Source organism: Toxotes jaculatrix, chromosome 1, assembly GCF_017976425.1.
Source record: "Toxotes jaculatrix isolate fToxJac2 chromosome 1, fToxJac2.pri, whole genome shotgun sequence".
Taxonomy (NCBI): Eukaryota; Metazoa; Chordata; class Actinopteri; family Toxotidae; genus Toxotes; species Toxotes jaculatrix.
In genome coordinates, this window is record NC_054394.1 from 14,529,024 (window position 1) to 14,547,309 (window position 18,286).

General features: G+C 40.8%; 1 protein-coding gene across 1 annotated transcript; it reads right to left on the bottom strand.

Annotated features, from left to right (window-relative positions):
• Nucleotides 1-533: 533 nt before the first annotated feature.
• On the bottom strand, nucleotides 534-17,917 carry hk1 (hexokinase 1). The gene is made up of 21 exons (XM_041036542.1): nucleotides 17,529-17,917; nucleotides 11,370-11,532; nucleotides 8,035-8,183; nucleotides 7,825-7,944; nucleotides 7,428-7,523; nucleotides 7,136-7,235; nucleotides 6,799-6,982; nucleotides 6,014-6,169; nucleotides 5,807-5,894; nucleotides 5,387-5,532; nucleotides 5,081-5,273; nucleotides 4,831-4,942; nucleotides 4,497-4,645; nucleotides 4,235-4,354; nucleotides 4,052-4,147; nucleotides 3,851-3,950; nucleotides 3,584-3,767; nucleotides 3,246-3,401; nucleotides 2,947-3,034; nucleotides 2,430-2,575; nucleotides 534-1,185 (listed from the first exon to the last, which is right to left on the bottom strand). The coding sequence occupies exons 1-21, from the start codon at nucleotides 17,589-17,591 to the stop codon at nucleotides 1,038-1,040; spliced, it is 2,757 nt and encodes a 918-aa protein (XP_040892476.1). The 5' UTR covers nucleotides 17,592-17,917; the 3' UTR covers nucleotides 534-1,037.
• Nucleotides 17,918-18,286: the final 369 nt, after the last annotated feature.

Sequence of the window (18,286 nt, forward strand, 5' to 3'; positions counted from 1 at the left end):
GGTCTCTTTGGACATATTTTACAGTAGAGTACATTAGAGAAGAATAGGATTGCTGTCTTAAAGAAAAACTGCACATTCAGCAAGTACACAGCATGGCTTTCCCTGCAGCTCAAATTTCATGATAAACGTCCCTCTTTTGTCATGTCCTCATTCACAGAACAGGTACCATCTGAGGGCATTTTGGACGATGGCTTCCTCTGTGTGCGTCATAACTGCAACAGTAACATTTTTCAACATCTCCCATTATAAAAATTAAATAAATAACAACAATATTTGTATAACATATTGTATTATATATCTGGGTAAGATATTAAAAACTTTAAAGCAAAAATATTCCCTTTCATCTCATTACACATTGATATATGACTCATATCTCTTTTACAATATGTGAATAGCCTACAGCAGACACACTATGGAGACTTTGGTCTAAAACAGTGTTTTTATGTCCTTGCATCCACTGAACTTGTTGCAAGGACCAACTTTTTTTAAACAGCAACATTTTGTTGAAATGGCCCTGCAGCTGTTGCTCTTGATGTACTGCAACAGATTTTAGTTATCAGAGGAATCCACCAGATGGCGACACAGGAGCATTACAGGGGAGTGTGAAGTCTTTGTTATTGTTTTTTTTTTGTTTTTTTTTTTTGTTCTGTCCTGCACATTTTCTCATGAGTTGAATGTGCGTGTTTTATCTCTATGATAAGTTTAACCTCAGACATAAAAAAAATAGCAAAAACCTTAAGAATTTGGATATTGTTACAATGGTTAATCAAACATAATCTAACTACAACACAGTGCCTGACTCTGCTGCTTAACATACCAGAGCGCTCTCTCTCTCTCTCTCTCTCTCTCTCTCTCTCTCTCTCTCTCTTTCTCTCTCTCTCTCTCTCTCTGTCACATAGACTAAAGCAGCTACTGATGCACTGACTGCACTGGTTTGATTTAGGACGAAAAGGAGGAAAAAGGTGAGAAAATAGTGAAAGAGTAGAGGAGGGACCAAGAGAAGTGGGGGAAAAACGGAGAGACAGGGGAGATATTTTCTATTTATTGTTCAGCTCTTGTCTCAGCCGGCAGCCCACAGCTGTGATGAGTGCAGCTCCTTTCCCACTTCCATCCTCTGACAGCAAGAAGTTGACATTACACTTAGGAGCCAGCTCACTAACTGTCTGGTGCATGATCCCAGAGAAACTAGACAGAGAAAAACGATTTGACATAATGTTACACAGTAAAGTGAAAAATGTACCAAATTAGGAAAACATCTAGTCTAAATGTAAATTTATGGTGAAGCAGGATATGGCACCAACACTTCACTAAGTGAGGTCATGGTTTACTATATTGGCCTGTTTCAGCCCACGGGTGGAGGAGCCAAACCTGGTGACCATAGGACAAACTTGACTGTTACATGTTTAACAAGTTGAACAACAATTTGTTTATGCAGGTGCCAGAGCTCTCCTGTTTGAATAAGGGACTGCCTCTTCTGGCTAAGTCAGCTTGGTATAAACTGAGTCTTAGTTTCTGCTGATTGATTTCGCCAAGATTAAGAAATTTGTCTGTGACATATGCTAAACCAACATGATCCATATCAGTAACATTAGGAAAAAAAATTTCTAACTTCAGGTATCTCTCTTGTATTGAGCAACTGGCTACACATCTCATATTTAATTATAACATAGCTGAAACATGACTGAACAGGATCTGAAAGCAACAAAGCATGAGATATGCCTGCTATAAGAATGTACTCTACGTGCCATGAACTGGCTCAAAATGATCCTGTGACAATTGTTTTTAATGATTACTTAACAATAAATGGCTCAAGAGTTTGTGATCATTAACAGATTGTTACACAAATTAACTAAACTATTGTACTAAATTAGCTGTACACCAGTTCAGTGTGTCAGACCAGTGCACATCATCAGTAGCTCAAATGAAGACATTGCTGTTTTCTTATTGCACAAAGCATAAAGGTGGCAAAAATGCCTTGCTTACTTATACTTTTTTTTGTCAACTGTTTTACCAGGTTTCAACAACAACGCAGTTAAATTTGTCATGAGATGCATGATGACAAAATTTAAAAAGTAGCAGGCAAAGATATTTTTTTGATCTTTGTTCAGGTATAGTGAATGGCCTGCAGCTCTTGTCATCATTGTTGTCCAGAACAGGTTGAGCCTGCCCTTGTTTGTATTTGCTCATCTTCTGCATAGTAATTTCGACCTGAGGGACAGCATTAATGGAATGTTGCTTTCATGTAAATGGGTCTATAAGCTGCACTATACCATAAATGAGTCCTTAACACAAGTCAGTTCAGCACATGACTGAATGGCCTGATCATCTTACGTTACAGCTCAGCTTTGTTTCTTAAGCATTTCTTAAGACTGTTTCTTAGTAGATGGTGAATAGTTTTATATGATCAGCTACTGATGAATTAAACTCACTGTGGATGCAGTTTGTAGAGTGTCCCATCCACCCCTACAGTGACGTTGAGATGGTCCAGTCCTCGGTTCTCTCTGATCTTGTCGACTACGGCCGCCATTCCTGCCCCACACAGCTGAGCTGCACGATGTGACACTGTTCCACATACCTGACAATGAAAACCATTATCGTTATTGCAACAGTTAACAAACTCTACATGTCACAGTTTGCTGAGCCAGAACTCTGTGTGTGCTTAGTGTCAACTCTTGTACAGTCACATAAACCAGGCTCTTTCACAAGACAAGCCTGATAACACTGTATTGTGGGGTTCAGACTTTATCACAGTGTTCATTGTCCAACACATTTTAATAGGTACACCTGGATGAAATAATACAGTCTTGTACAACAGCCCTGCAAAAAAATCAAATCCAATGTTCTTTCCAAACACTGTGTTTGGTGCAATAAAGGTCAAGAGTTTGTGTTGATAACTGCTCTTGATGTATCATCGAGTATTGTGAGTTTGAGACTGGAATACCTTACCTCTTTGACGATGATACTGTCGTCACAGGTGCTGTCCAGTCCTAAGTGTTGTAGGATGGATCTGACTTGCAGCAAAGCCAATCTGTCACTGGAGATAGACAAACACACACACACACAAAAAAGACTGAGCCAGTAGCAGAAGGGGAATAAAGTAAATCCAAACTGCAAAGCCTAACAGGGAAATGAGCAAAGATAATTTGTTGGAGATTCTGTTATACAAGGGAGGCGCCACTTTCACAACTCTGCATGATGAAAAACTAAAGTCCAGGATAAACAAACAAACACAGTTCTCTTTTTACCTCTCTATCTGTGAGAGGAACTTTGTTTCAAAGATGCCTCTGGTCTTCAGCGTCTCAGAAATCTGCCCTCTGAACAGGAATCCTCTCTTGGTCATGTCTATGAGGATGTTTCGCACAATTTCACCAAGGTACATGCCGCTGCACATTTTCTCATATCTGTAAAACACATGCAAGCACAAACAACACACATAAATAGACATATACAAGCATCCTCACATAGTTAAGGACATTTATAAGGATATGAGTCCTGGAAGTAAATGGTTAATATGCTAACAGCTGTTTCTGACTTGAAGAGTGTGAACATAACGTGTGTGTGTCTGTGTCTGTGTTTGTTTAACCTTTGTTTGCCTGGATTGAGCGAGAAGTCATCCACAGCGCGGTCGTACTCTGTCCTAATGTCGTCAAGGCATCCATTGTCACCGAAAGCCCCCCATTCCATGTTGACGCACATCCGTCCCTCATCTCCCTCGATCATCTCAACGTTCCTCATCTCCTCCATGTAACACGCATTGCTGCCGGTACCTATAGTCAGACAGACGCATTAGATGGACAGAGCACAGAAAACCGAATATTTATCAAAAAGAGTCAATATAAGGTAAACTAACCTGCAATGAGTCCAACCTCACAGCTGGGTTCCTCATAGGCACAAGTCATCATGGTTCCCACTGTATCGTTGACTACTGCCACTACATCCAGGTCAAATTCCTAAAGAGGAAACACATAAGGTGATGCGACATCACTCTTTACATTTCAGTTAGACACACAATGCCGTGTCTAACTGAAAGATGCTATTCCTCGTATCCTACCTCTCTCCTCTTAATGGCCTCCCTCAGCAGTCCCACCACATCTTCTCCTTCACAGTCTGTTGCCTTAAAGCCTTTGGTCCATGTCACAAGGATGCCCTGCACACACACACACACACAATTTCAAAGTTTTGGTCAGTAAGCCTAAATAAAACACAGTATCAGAGAAGTGGGAAGAGGACTCACAGCATCCAGGCTGGTCTGTCGGCAGGGGAACGAGAAGGTGAAGCCCAGAGGAAGACGAGCATTCTTCATCCCCATATAGTCCAGGAAGTCACTGATGCACTGCACAATGTGATCAAACAACTGAAAGAAGAGGGAAGATAAGACAATGTGTGATAAAACAACATATTTCAAAGCATTTTGCTCTTCCTCTCTAGTGTTCTGTTTGAATAAATCCTGTCAGTTTTTTAAAAAAAAACTTGCTGGGCAAAGTGACTGATCTCACCTCCTCTCCTGTGCCCTGCATCACTTCAAGAGGAATGGCATAGATCTTGTTGTGCATCTCCACTGTTCTCCTCTTGCCAGACCGAATCTTGACCAACAGAACTCTAAAGTTGGTTCCTCCTAAATCCAAAGCCAGGAAATCGCCATGCTCTGCATAAGAAGAGATGCAAACAAACAGACTGATAGGTAAATAAAACAGTAATCATGTCAAACACACACAACTCAGAGATTATGAATTTAGCAACTTTTTCTTCCCAACAGACACACATGTACAGTCACGAGTTGTCAGCTTGAATATGTATGTATGTGCACATGAATGTGTGCATGTGTGTCACCTGTGCCATCAGGAGTGCTTCGTACAAAGGTTGGCAGCATTTTGACAGTGGCACAGTCCTGAGTGCTCCTCGAAAGGCCATTTTCGATCTCTATCCTCATTCGCTTCTTTACCTAAAGAAATGAAGAATATTTTATTTAGTGAAGTAACACAGTGAAAGATGCACACACACACACACACACACACACACACACACACACACACACACACACACACACACACTCTCTCTCACACTCTCTCTCCCTTCTCACCTCCAGCAGCTGCTCAGTCGTCAGGCGGAATTCGGACAGTGTTTCAGCGATTTGTCGTGATTGGTCGGCGAGTCGGTAGGCCACAGCCGTCACCATGGCAGCACCTTTTCCACTGCCACTCTCTGAGAGGAGGAATCGGACATCAGAGTCCGGGACTAAACGACGGACTGTCTTATGAAGACGACGGGCATACCTGAAATAGGTGTAGAGTTGAAACGCCGAAATTTTACCAGTTTTAATAGCAAATAGACTAGAGCAGAAAAGCCAGGAGCAATAATGAGAAGCATGAAGTGACTTCTCACTCACTGTGGGTGCATCTTGTAGAGAGATCCATCGATGCCTACAGTGGTTCGGAGTCGTGACACACCCTTGTTCTCCTTTAGCCTCATTAGGATGGCAGCCAGCGTGGCAGCTATCAGGTTGGCAGAGCGGAAAGACACAATGGTGCAAACCTGAAGGAAAAGGTGAGGTGAGGGGAGAAGGTCATCACGCAGCATATCCAAACTTAATGAACTGCAGAATAAGATAAACAAAGCACCTCACATGTTATGCAAGTGTCAGCCTGCTTTAAAACCTCAGATGAGTTAAATGTTAAAATGTATATCTGTTTACATTTCCTTTTTTTGAAATGAAATGCTTTATCCCTGTATTGGTTCCCTATTTTTAGTGGCCTCTGTGGCAAGAGGATTCACATAATTCAAGTGGCATTTCAGCAACGGTACGTACGTGTTGCACAGCAATACAGTCATCAGCAGAAGGCTCCACACCAAGTCTGATTAAAATCTCTTTGGCTTTGTTCAGTCCTTCCTTACTCCTAAACAGGAGAGAGACAGAGATACACTATTACTGACTATAAAATAATATGACTATAAACTATTGGATTAAGCAAGTGGGTTTTAAGGCCACAGTTTGTAGCCCTGTAGACTGACTTACTTCTCTATGGCTGAGATGTGCTTGGTCTCAAACTTCCCTTTGGTGAGCAGCTCAGGGGTGATCCTTCCCTCAAACAGCAGGCCTTCTCTGGCCATTTTCACCAGGATGAGACGAACCAGTTCTCCCATGTACATACCACTGACCATCTTCTCAAATCTATGTGACAGTAAAGGAAAAGAGAAGTAGGTAAAACAGGCGTCCAGAAAACTTAAACATGCTGAGATTTGGAGAAGTATCACTACACCATATTTTTTGCAACTGATGGCTGTTGTCCCATAGTTAAAGATGCCACCATCTGTGATTTCAGAGGCTCAACCTTTTCCACGTTTGTTGATTCAAGGGAAGCTTTAAAAAGTACTAAATCAGATACCACTCTCCTCACGGTGAAGCTACAGGCGCCTGACATTTTTTAGAAAAACAGATCTCTCATGTTGAAAAAACAAAAGCAGAGGGCTGACAAAGAGCACTCACTTTTTCTGTGCTAGTAATACTAACAGAATGCAAGACTTTTTCTGTGACAACAAACATGCAGGATAACTTTGATCACAGCATTTTCAGTCAGGTACATTTATACAAAGATAAAACAGCATCCTCAAAGTTTGTAGTGACTACTTCAAAATATGTTTTTACAGGAATTTTGATAGCGTTTTTTCAAATCATGTTAATCTTCTACATCAGTAAATATCAGCAGGCTGATTCTATGTTTGCCTTGCTGCTTAAAAGTAGTAGCTCCTTTAGATCATCTCATTGAAGGATAAGGCTCTGGTAGTTTTGCTTTGACATACAGCTGTTTGCCGGGGTTGAGAGAGCCTCTGTCTATCTCTCTGTCAAATTCTGTCCTGATGTCTTCCAGCCTGCCGTCGTCTCCGAAGGCTCCCCACTCTGTGTTCACACACATCCTGCCCTCGTCTCCCTCCACCAGGTCAATGTGACGCAGCTCCTCCATGTAGCAAGCATTGGTGCCTGTGCCTAAAACCACATAAATACATATCCTTACAAATTAATCTAATTTATATTCTACTTGTTTGCTTTATCTTGAGAACACTAAATTCCATTCAAGGCGGAACAAAGAACTGAATCTATGTATCTGAATGACTTTGTAAATATACATAATTTTAGTACCAATGATGATGCCAACTTCACAGCGTTGGTCGTCGAAACCACAGGTCATCATCGTTCCAACCGTGTCATTTACTACAGCCATAATGTCAGCATCATAGTCCTGAAATAATTAACACAGACACACACATACATGAGGGGAAAAAACTGAATCTAATTTTCTGACATTTGTGCCATTCTGCATCCCAGTTTGAATCAAATCAAATGCGTCAGGATGAACAAGTTGATAACATTAAACTACAGAACTGAAGTATGGCATGAAATGAAAGCAAATGAGAGAAAAGATAAGACTCACTCCTCGTTTCTTAATGGCTTTGTTGAGCAGCTTGACAACATCCATCCCCTCCACTCCACCAGCCTTGAAACGCTTTGTCCATGTTAACAGATAGCCCTGGTGACAAATGGTGGGAGAGACAGAGGGAAATGAGAAACAAAAGAGAAAGACAGAATGCTTAATGGAGACTTGGTTTCGCTGATCAGAGCCCGGCACACACACTACTGTGGATCAGGCTGCCATCACAGCTGTGGCAGCTCGTAAAATAAGCAGACTGCATGGCAATCTTCAGAAATTTGACTAATAATAATAATGTCAGACTGAAGTCAACTAGACAGCAAACCGTTTGAGCAAGAAAGGTACTTCACAGCCTGGCTTGAGAACCTTGATCAGCTGATTAATCTGATTTTGTTTTTACCTCATCTAGTTTGGTCTGCTGGCAGGGGAAGGAGAAGGTAAAACCAACTGGGAGTTTCTTGTCTTTGATGTTGTGCTTTTCCATGAAGTCACCGAGACACTCTGCCACATGGTCGAACAGCTGGAACAGAGGTGGAAAGAGGCAGAGGCTGTCTCAGGTTGAGGTAAAAAGAGACTGTGTGTGTGTTTGTGTATTTCAGTATAAACTTACTCTTGTTCCACTGCCATGAATTATGTCCTCTGGTGTGTCATAGATTTGACTCTCCATCTGAACAGTCTGTTTCTTCTCATGGCTCACTCTGACACGGAGGATCCTGAAATTACTGCCTCCCAGATCCAACGCAATGAAGTCTCCCTTCTCTGTTGAGACAGAAAGAGGAAACAGAAAAAGGCAGAGCGGGGGAGAAATGTCATTTTACTGTTAGGTACATTTTTTTTTTTAGCAAATATATTACCTTCATTTTAAGGGGTAAGTTTTCGGCATTAGTCCTTAGTCCTTTTTTTTTTTTTTTTTTTTACAAGGAAAGAGTTACTGTCTTTACTGAAGAACACACAGCTGATAACAACATCTCTGGACTGGGGACTTTACTCAACAGGAAGACATACATTTACAGTAAATCTTCCTTCTGTTTGTTCAGCAAACATGAAGCTTTTACTATTACTCCACAGTGAATTCATGTCACACAATGTGCAACCTGTAAGCAACATGGGGAAGAACTAGAAGACAAAGTGGTTGCCGATTGCTTTTATCCAAAGTTATGTCTTGTCTTTGGGCTCAAGTGGACATCAATTAACTCCTCCAAACACAGTATAGGAATAAGCAAGCACATAAATACATAGACAATAAGGACATTTACTCATGAAGCATGGTCAAGAGACCATGCCTCATACGTAAATTTTCATGAATAAATAGCTATTATATGGCTGGGAAAAACCTGGAGGTTCACCAAATACCATGTTTCTTTTTATTCAAGCCAACACTGTTGTTTAAACATCCAAGAGCTGTGAGATTATTTTTATGTCTTAAGTGCTGTAAGCAGTTATTTTGTTCAGTAAAAGTTTGCAGAAGGAAAACTACACATCTGGTGTTGATGGTGTCTGTAACCTGTGGTAAGAGCCGTAATACCATTAACTCAAGGTCACTTGGCAATAAGAAGTGACAGTAGTTTATTTCTCTGTCTGAATTGGAGACATAATTGTTTTATAGCTTTCTGATTAGATAAACTGCAATATGTTTCACTGTTTATCAAATCTGTTTAGTAATAGGACCCAGAGAGCGTACTGGGCAGGGATAAGAGGTGATAATCCAGGCAGTACCTTCCTAACTCATCACAGATATGGTCTGCTCCCTTCTTATTACTCCTGTTTCCTTTCAACTCTTATTCCTTAGTGATACAGTGCAAATGAATCAAACTGTAACCGTTCAGGTACACATTTAGAAATTACTAACAAGATTTTCTACTGCAGGTCAGAAAGTTCTTGCTGTTGCTGCTGCAGACACAGAGTTTAGAGCAAAGAGCCCACTAATTTGTTGAACAGCTAATTTTGAAATTGTCCATCTTTACCTGCCTCTCTAAAATTGCTAGTGACGAAGATTTTAGACAATGATTTAAAATGTGGAAAAGCCACATTACATTGTTGAGATAATATTAGCAACACTTTACCCAGCAGTGTAATTTCACATTATTATGATCTTGTGCTGCAACTTTTTGTGCAGATCAGAATGCAAGGTCAGGTCAGTGTAGTTCACTTAGGGCAGAATGACTGATAATTTATCTGGAGGGAACATAAATGTAGTACAGACGAATAAAAAACAGTTTTCAAACTGGGAATAAAGATACTGCAGGAGACTGCAATCATAGCTTCAACATGATGTGAAAACATAAAATATTCCTTCTGAATTCAAGTCATTTCTAATTACTTTTATCCCCTGTTGGTTGTGGGCAAGCCATGGAGCAATGCTGTAATTCTCATTGCTGTTTTGTATTTTTGTCTATTTGTGCACATTTGAAAATACAGTAGCTAATTAAACATATTGTAGTGGCTCACAGTAAGAAGAGGGCGAAACATTATTTGTCTTTACAGCCAGTTTATCACATGAACAACACACATGCTAATTCTTACTCTTTCTAACCAGAATCTTTATGCATGTGTAAACTGACAGTTAGGAAGTGGCATCCACTGTGATGCAACACAAGCATTTATCAATAAATGCCCGCTGTATCATAGAAGAAGTGATCATATTAGTTCATCAGTCAGGTCGCCATCCAGAGGAGGCTGCTGGCCAATGAACAACAGCAGTAGCAGCAGTTAACTGTATAAAGCCAGACATTAAAATAAACTTTGTTATATAACTCTATGTGCATGCATGTGCGTTGTTTTAACTTTAAGACTTTTACCATCACTGTCTTCTCAAACAATGGCAGCAGGATTAGAGCTAATCTTTGATGTACGTGCGTGTCTGTGTGTAGACTATAAAAAATCTGTAAAGCAGATTTAAGATTTCCTTTGTATTGTAATGGAGAGAGATAGTGGGCTTTGCTTCCATTAATATTCAGCTGACTAAGGCAATAAAATCTTTCTCTCAATTCAAGTGGACATACACTCTCCTCCCCAGGTATATCACCTACAAGATATTAAAAAAAAATCTGACTCACATTTGGGTGAATTATAAGGGCAGAACGACTGCAGTAAACTAGGATTAGACAGCATGCAGCAGACAATCACATAATTACAGGGAGAGAGGGGGATAACAATATTTTGTGAATTGTGTTTGTCACTGTATCAAAGGAAAATATTACTTTTAGCAGTAATTTTAGGTACCAGGCTAGGTTGGAGTACCATACAGTACCTTTGCACAAGATAAACATTTCTCTGAACAACACACTTATCCATCAGCATGGTGACAGGATCATATTGTTCTCAAATTAGATAAACAACTTTATATGTTATTATCACCAACTGTTACATGTCTTTTCTTCTGGAAGCTGAGACAGGGCTCAACTACTATGAGAAATAAACTGACCTCTTCTATCTGTCTCTCCATTACTATACACTGTCCTGGTGACTGCAAGTCTGAGCTTAATATTGCCCATGGTGAAATAGTATCTGTTCTGACTGTAATTCAGCATCAGCTGAATGGTATTGGTCAAAATGCATTTTTTAGTCCTTCCCGTCTCTGTTTTATCAATAATGTTATTGTTTGGAAGAAGCAGAGATAGACTACATGTCATGAAAGGGAATGCAAAGAGAGAACACAAGTTATTAATCTGAAAATGTCTTAGTAGATCATTTCCTGTTCATAGGTTTCTCTAAATTTGGACCACGGTCCAGGACACCATGTTCACAAACACTTGATGGATTATCCTTTTGCAAGACCAACAATGTTCAATAGCTGATTGTGCAGCCTGGCCTTTCTGGACATTCATTCATACAGTGACTAAACAGTCAGGCTGGTTTTGATACTGATTTCATCACAGAAAGTACTGCCCCAAATGGGATTCAGATAATCCAACTATGCTTACAATGGGGGTTAGAGATACTAACCTGAGCCATCGGGGATTGACCGAACAAACGTTGGCAGCATCTTTAGTGAAGCAGTGGGGTTGGTGTCCCGACCCAACCCTTTGACCAGCTCCCTCCGAAACCTTTGCGTGATGTCCAGTAACGTCTCATCAGAGAAACGCATGGAGTACAGGTACTTATCGATCTGAAATGAAACATTAGACAAAAAAACAGAAACATGAATCCTCTCGGCTTTGACCATGACTCCTCCACAGATTAGAATTCACTCACAGACACTCACACATACAGTATATACAGCACTTTCCTGTGTAAACTGAAGTGACAGAGATTTACTGAATTTGCTAATCACATAACCTTAATTTTCTGTAAGCATAATGATGCAGTGATTATGACTAACTCCCCATCCCATAATGTTTTAGTCATCCATGAGGATAATCCACTTCCTCATTGACCAAAATAAAACTATATTGATCCCAGCCCAGAAGCCAGGAATGAATCACAGCTACAAAATACTTTATGTTGGTTTATTGCGAAATAACTTTATGAAAGTCTTTGAATGCACACATATAACACTGCGGTCATAATACACAGTGTATCATGAAAAGCACAGTATCTTCAGTGCAACACACAACAAGGCCACACACTGTTTTCAAGATGGTATCACACAAAATGGTGTCTCTTGTGATTTTATTATTTGTGAAAGTGATGAGGCTAAGTAGGAGATATACCTCATATCAACTGCAGAAAAAGACAAGAAAAGTCACAAATTATACTGGTCAGAAATAGTACAAAATCCTCAGGTAGAGCACAGGTCAGGAAATCATGTAACTTCACCAGTCTTACTGAGTGTCGAAACTGCCCACTGCGTAAAGTGTCATAGATAGAGCACACAGCAGCCTGAGCTGTATGGCCTCTCAGAAACAGGATGTTAAACAATCCTGGTGAAATCTATTGTTGCATCACACAGTGTGGTGAAGCAAAGGCCTGCTCTATTATTTGAGAGTGTGACAAAGCAAGATCAGAATACTACCCACAAACATCTCTGGTTAAATGTCACGCTCGTTATGATTTGCTGTGTAAAATGACAGTGAAGCTAAGCAGGATTAACTCTTCCAGTTGTCAGTAGGACTCATAACTGGATTATCACCAGTCTGTTTCATAACAGTGACTCCCAGAATAGGTGAGACATACATATGCATATGAAACACGTAACACTCAGAGGGTCAGACTAATTCACAAAAAACAGGTTCACATGATTCAGTATTCACACTCTGATAATTCTTGTATGTACTGTGACGTTCATTATGACCCTGAGTGATGATTTTAATTGTACTTACTCATTGTAACAGGCATCAGATACGAATTTTGTAACTTCCTGTCCTAGGAGTCACACATTAACTGCATTTCCTGCATAGCTCTGGTCTTTGGGAGCTGTTTCAGGACAATAGTGTCTTGGGCACGAGAGTACTCACAGTAAGTGATTTGCATCTTCTGATAACAGAAATGAACTTTATAGCAGAGAAAATATGTGAGCTGACTTCTAGAGGACAGATCCAGTGTTTCTGACATAAAGGCTAAAATCAGCAGATATTTACCATAATGTGCACAAAACTATAGTTTTATTTTGTTACCAGATAGTAAATATAAAATAAAAAAGACATTTAAATGAGTGTGATGAGATGTGAGATTTTGGCTGTAAAAGGTCGGTGTAGCTTTAATCATTGATAGGCGTTGACAGGTAGTTTGAATACATATAAAGTGGTGAGCTAGTGTGGCTGGATAGTCACACACATGAGACAGCACTGTCCAACCATTAATTGCTCTGTAGGTGCTACATTCCCTATGAATGTGGAGTCTGCATCTGGAATAGAGGCTCATTAGCACATGCTCTTGTAAGGCAGGAGCCCACAGCTGAGAAAATGTAACCTTTCACCTTCATAAGCTCAGTTAAATACATAGAACTGTAAAACTGCTGGACGGCGCCATAAACAGGCCCACAACCCATTCTGTGTTGTATTTTACGCTGAGGTCTAGTCTGTGGTTTAAAGAGAAATTTTATCAACAGTGACGTGTTGGTGCCTGACAACACCCTCCCCCTGCAAGTCCTCAGCATCTGTTATTTGAATTACACAGAACCCGCCCCCCCCCAAACCTCCTTCTTTACACACAAACACTGCACTCTCACTCTTAATCCTTCACAGCCTCAGACACATAAAAAAAACATACATGGAAACACTGTGAATGTACACTAAATGCTTTCAGAGTATAAATGTTGTAAATACAGTTGATATACAACACATAAATTTAGCATTTGTACGTGCATTTCTGCATTTGGTCTGTTTGATCAGGTAATTTATTTATCAATTAGTGCACCACAATTATCTGCAGTTTCGAAGAACAACATCCCATGTAGACTGTAAGTGTGGAAATGACTTTGTGGCTGACACATTTGTGATTTAACTGAGTGCTATTTATCGAAAACTTGTGATGCTCAGACTGGAACAAATGAATCCCTGTAATGTGAAATGGTGACTCACACTGGTGATTCTATTGCCGATCAATACTAAGTCTTCAGCTCTGTACAGTTTGAAGCATATTGTTTTGATTCAGTGGTCCTTGTGGTTGTGTCAGTCCATCACTCTCCAACTCCTCAGACTTTGCATGACACAACAGAAATGTCTGAGAGGCTCACAAACACCAAGGCCTCATGTCAGCGAGAGACCGTCATTCACTTTAACAACAAACTGAATTAATTTTAATTCAGGAAAATAACTTTATTTTTAACTCCACAGGACAGACTGCCTCTCACATTGTATCATATCAGCACTATATGAATAAGAGTTAATTTTTGTTAATGGAACTTAAATTTGCCACCTTCAGCTGTGCAATGGCATGAATGCATGCAATGCACTTTATTTAGGCATAAGTTAGCCAAGTTGTATGTTTGCCATAAAATGGCACAAAATAGAAATACGTTTTGACACACTAGGGTCAAAAAACACTTCTGTGAATGTGTTTTTACTTCTGTGAATGAAAAAACTGAGCGTGTCTACCATTTCTAACTGTCAGCTGATGTAAACAGATCCATTCAGGTTTGGCACTTCAACACATCTCCTGAAGCTGCCAATGCTTTCTGCTCATGCCAAATGCTGCTACACACTATTAATGGTTAAAGTCTTATCACCACCCAGCCTCTTCCTCTTCTGTTTCCTAATTAATTCTTACGGATGATGGAAACTGAACTGTTAATAGACAACCATTAAAACTGAATGGTTTACTTCATGACACAAGTGTCCTTCCTGACTGTGTGAACTCACCAGTTTATATCCAGTACATGTGCACTGGACTAACTTGGGTTGTTATTCAAATGGCCTGGTTAAAATAAGAATGTGTTCCTAATCACTTAATTGATTGAGAATGCATTCTTAGCTGGTCTACTTAAATAACAATGTCTTCCTAGGGGACCAGCCAGGTCCTGGTTTACAAAGGGGAGGATTAAAAGCAGGCATTGTCCACATCAAACTAAGAGAAATCCACTGAACCACAGACTAAATTCAGTTCATGCTGCAGGAAAGAAATAAGCATCACTGTACTATGACTCAGCACGCTGCAGCTAGAAACCATGTCTAAGCATTTTATCATAGCAGGGCATCACCTGATCTCACACAGACTGCACATCAACGCAGAAAACACTGCGTTCAACAAATGTGGTTCATCGTCATCTCTCACCATTAACTTCACTTTCTTAGTTCAACAATTACATTTTCAGACCAAAGAAGGAGAGTGTAGTTTTTTCACTAATGTTAAGCACAGTGACATTCCCTGGTGGGGTGACACGAGGCCTCTTTGGTCTGCACGCATGAGTCTGTAAAGGCCATGTTTCCCCCTAAACTCACCTCTGACACACAACTTTCTCTGACACCACCTGGAGCACGGTTTAAGTTTCAGGAAGAGTCTCCGCCTCTCCTTCCCTCTCTTTTCCTTCCCCCCCTTTCTCCTTTCTCCTCCTTCTCCTTTCTGTTTGCATTCCTCCTCTAAACAATGCCCTGTTCTCCTCCTCACTGCAAAGTGATTCAGGGAAGTACTGAAACCTGACGCCTTTGTGTATGTACGTGAGCATGATGTTGTGCACACACAGCCTTGCCATGTGGAAAAATACTGTCCTCTGATCTGCCCTCTCCTTCTTTTACTTCATGCGCACGCACACACACACATTAAAACACTGCTTTGGATGGCCGCTAACAGCCCACAGTGTATCAGGGAGTACATTCAAGGACAGTGCAGTGGATTGTAGACGCACTCAGCTGATTGGCACTCTTTGACAACTGCAGGTACAACCCAGCCTGTCTGAACACACAGCAGTGATGAAATTATCTGTACACTTTCAGTTGCAGTCGCTTAAATCCTGAGTCGTATGTTTAGATTGCTGTCGAGGCCCAGACAAACCCTGCTCTTTGAAAAGCTACACAATAGCTACACACCTGGCACTGTGTGCGTGTGTGTGGGTGTATTTGTGTGTAAGCCTTCTCCTCCTGTCACCTATGGTCACATGGTTCAAAGCTGGCCTATTTTAGGGAGGCAGGGAGAGGAAGAGAGCAGGAGTAAAGAGGGAAGGAGATGTGTTGTATTACACCAGATCCTTGCTGCTGATAAATTTATTTTATCTTAACAGACCATGGTTTGACTTTAGCACAGCAGGCACACCTTAAAATTCCAGCTTTGTGTTTCACCTTGTGTGAATGTTGGGAGCACACAATTTAACTGAACTGAGAGAGCAGCAAAGGACAGCAGAGGAAAATGGAGGAGGGAGGTGTGACAACTTTTTCCATTTAAACAGGAAAAAAAAAACAGTGTTCGTTGCAGAATCTGCAGTAGGCGATGACATGCGGCATCATCAGTGAGAGACCTTAAAGGGACCCTGCACCATGTGTGAATTAAAAAGCACTTTGAGAAATGGCCTGGAGTTGGTCTGGAGGTATTTTAACCTCCTCTGAGTCCGTTTTACTGTATGGGGATGACACTGCATTAAAGAAACTGTGTTGTTGTCATGTTGTTGGCAACATGATTTATATGGCTCAGTTGATCAAGAAATATGGGCGAACTGCTAAGGTCTGAGTGTGACTGGAGAAGCTAAGCTCTCTCTCTCTCTCACACACACACACACACGCACACACACACCACTCAGAGGGCAACTAAAACTGGTCTAGTCAGTTTTACCCCAGACATTTTACAGCGGGGGCTGCTCAGCTGAGGAGTTATGAAAGACACGCATTCATGGTGTTCACCTCATGTTGTTCTTCTCCACTTTCATGCTGAACTTTTTCACATTCAAACTTACAATTAAAACATATTTTTTTTAAAAAAAGCCACAAGAGTGGGTTTCAGCATGCTACAAGAAATAGATTTTTCAAAAGACAAAGAGCATATGGATGTTGGGCAGATATGGTGGCAAGGGAGACACGTCATGCACATTGCTGCTACATGGTGTTTCTTTACTTGGCACTTTTTTTTCTTTTTTGGGAAAAAAGAAAAGAAAGAAGTCATAGAATATATTCCTAAAGCTATGATGATGATAATAATTATATTGAAGGATAAGTTGTTAACAGATTGCAGAAAAATGACAAAAGGCTCAGTATCATTTTAACAAGATCACAAAAGAAAGTCAGTGACCCCTAAAATGACTTTGTTACTTCATGTCAAATTCCACGTTCTCATGCCTCATCTGTCTTTCCATCCTTGCCTCTGACTTCCTTTCTCCTCTTTGCCACACCTCTCAAAAGTTACATCACAGGACCAATCACACACCCATGTGTCGTGTCTCCTTACACATCTTACTACACAAACCGACGCCGGTGCAGTTTGTCACGTCTCACTAAGCCAAGTTGATTCAAATCTTATTTCTAAAGCAAATCTCAGGGATTTCTTACACTGTTCTCCCCCCACGTGATGAATCACTTCCTGAAAGAGATGTGTCAATGTTTCTTAACATGTGCTTCACTGGAAAACTCCAGTTTTACAGCAAAGTTTTGATACAACATGAACAGACTCAGTGACCTCTACAGCACATGCTCTCCTCTGCTCTCTGTTCACTTTGCAACTTCTCCTTTTTCTTCACTTCAGTCTCACTCACTCACACAAACAACATCAACAATAGAGGCGGAAGAAACAGAGAGCACTCACCTTTTTAACCTGGTCATCCTTGAGCTCAGTGAAGTAATAGGCTAGTAGCTGGGCCGCAATCATCCTGGTGCTCTATCTCGCTCTCACACACACATGCAGACTAACTCAAACATACACACTCTCTATCCCTCTCTCACACTCTCTCTCTCTCTGCCTCACGCACGTTTGCTTACAGCCAGAAAAATCCAAAATAAAAGGGTTAAAAAAAAAGATAGAGAAACTCTACTCGGCTCTACTTTGTACATACAATCTGTCACACGCTGCGAGAGATATAAAAATATCCTGAGTCCAATCCGGTGTGGTTTAAAATAGACAGAGCTGCTTCATGTGTGGCTGAGACTCTACAGCTCTTCCTTCTCTGTGCATGTGAGTGAAGCCAGGAAGCATGAGTGAGACAGCAAGTTTAGCTGCAGGGAGGCAGAGAGGAAGAGAAAGAGAGACAGAGGCAGGGAGGGCCAGAACATGAGCCCTGCCCACTTTATGTGAGCTCATTGGTTGGAGAGCGTGTGTGGTTTAGAGAGGGGGGTGAGTGCTACATCTTCTTTTCTCCGATTGGCTGGTCCTCTGACGCCTTGGAGGCCAACTCAGTGATGGAGGAGGAAGAGGGGGACTGCCTAATTAGGGAGGAGGGGAGGGAAATAGGAAGAAAGAGACGTAAGGTGAGGAGGGACTTTGGGTTTTTACGGCTTCAAGGAAGTTATAAAGTTAGTTTTCATTTGTGAAGAGACAATGAGTCACAGTGATTTTACTCAAACTAT

Excerpts from the sequence above, each read along its gene's own strand:
- hk1 (XM_041036542.1), bottom strand. The coding sequence starts at position 17,591 with ATGATTGCGGCCCAGCTACTAGCCTATTACTTCACTGAGCTCAAGGAT. Across the intron at positions 5,895-6,013 it reads CACATCTCAGCCATAGAGAA|GAGTAAGGAAGGACTGAACA; the intron begins GTAAGTCAGTCT and ends TCTCCTGTTTAG. Across the intron at positions 1,186-2,429 it reads CTCTACAAACTGCATCCACA|TTTCTCTGGGATCATGCACC; the intron begins GTGAGTTTAATT and ends TTCTCTGTCTAG.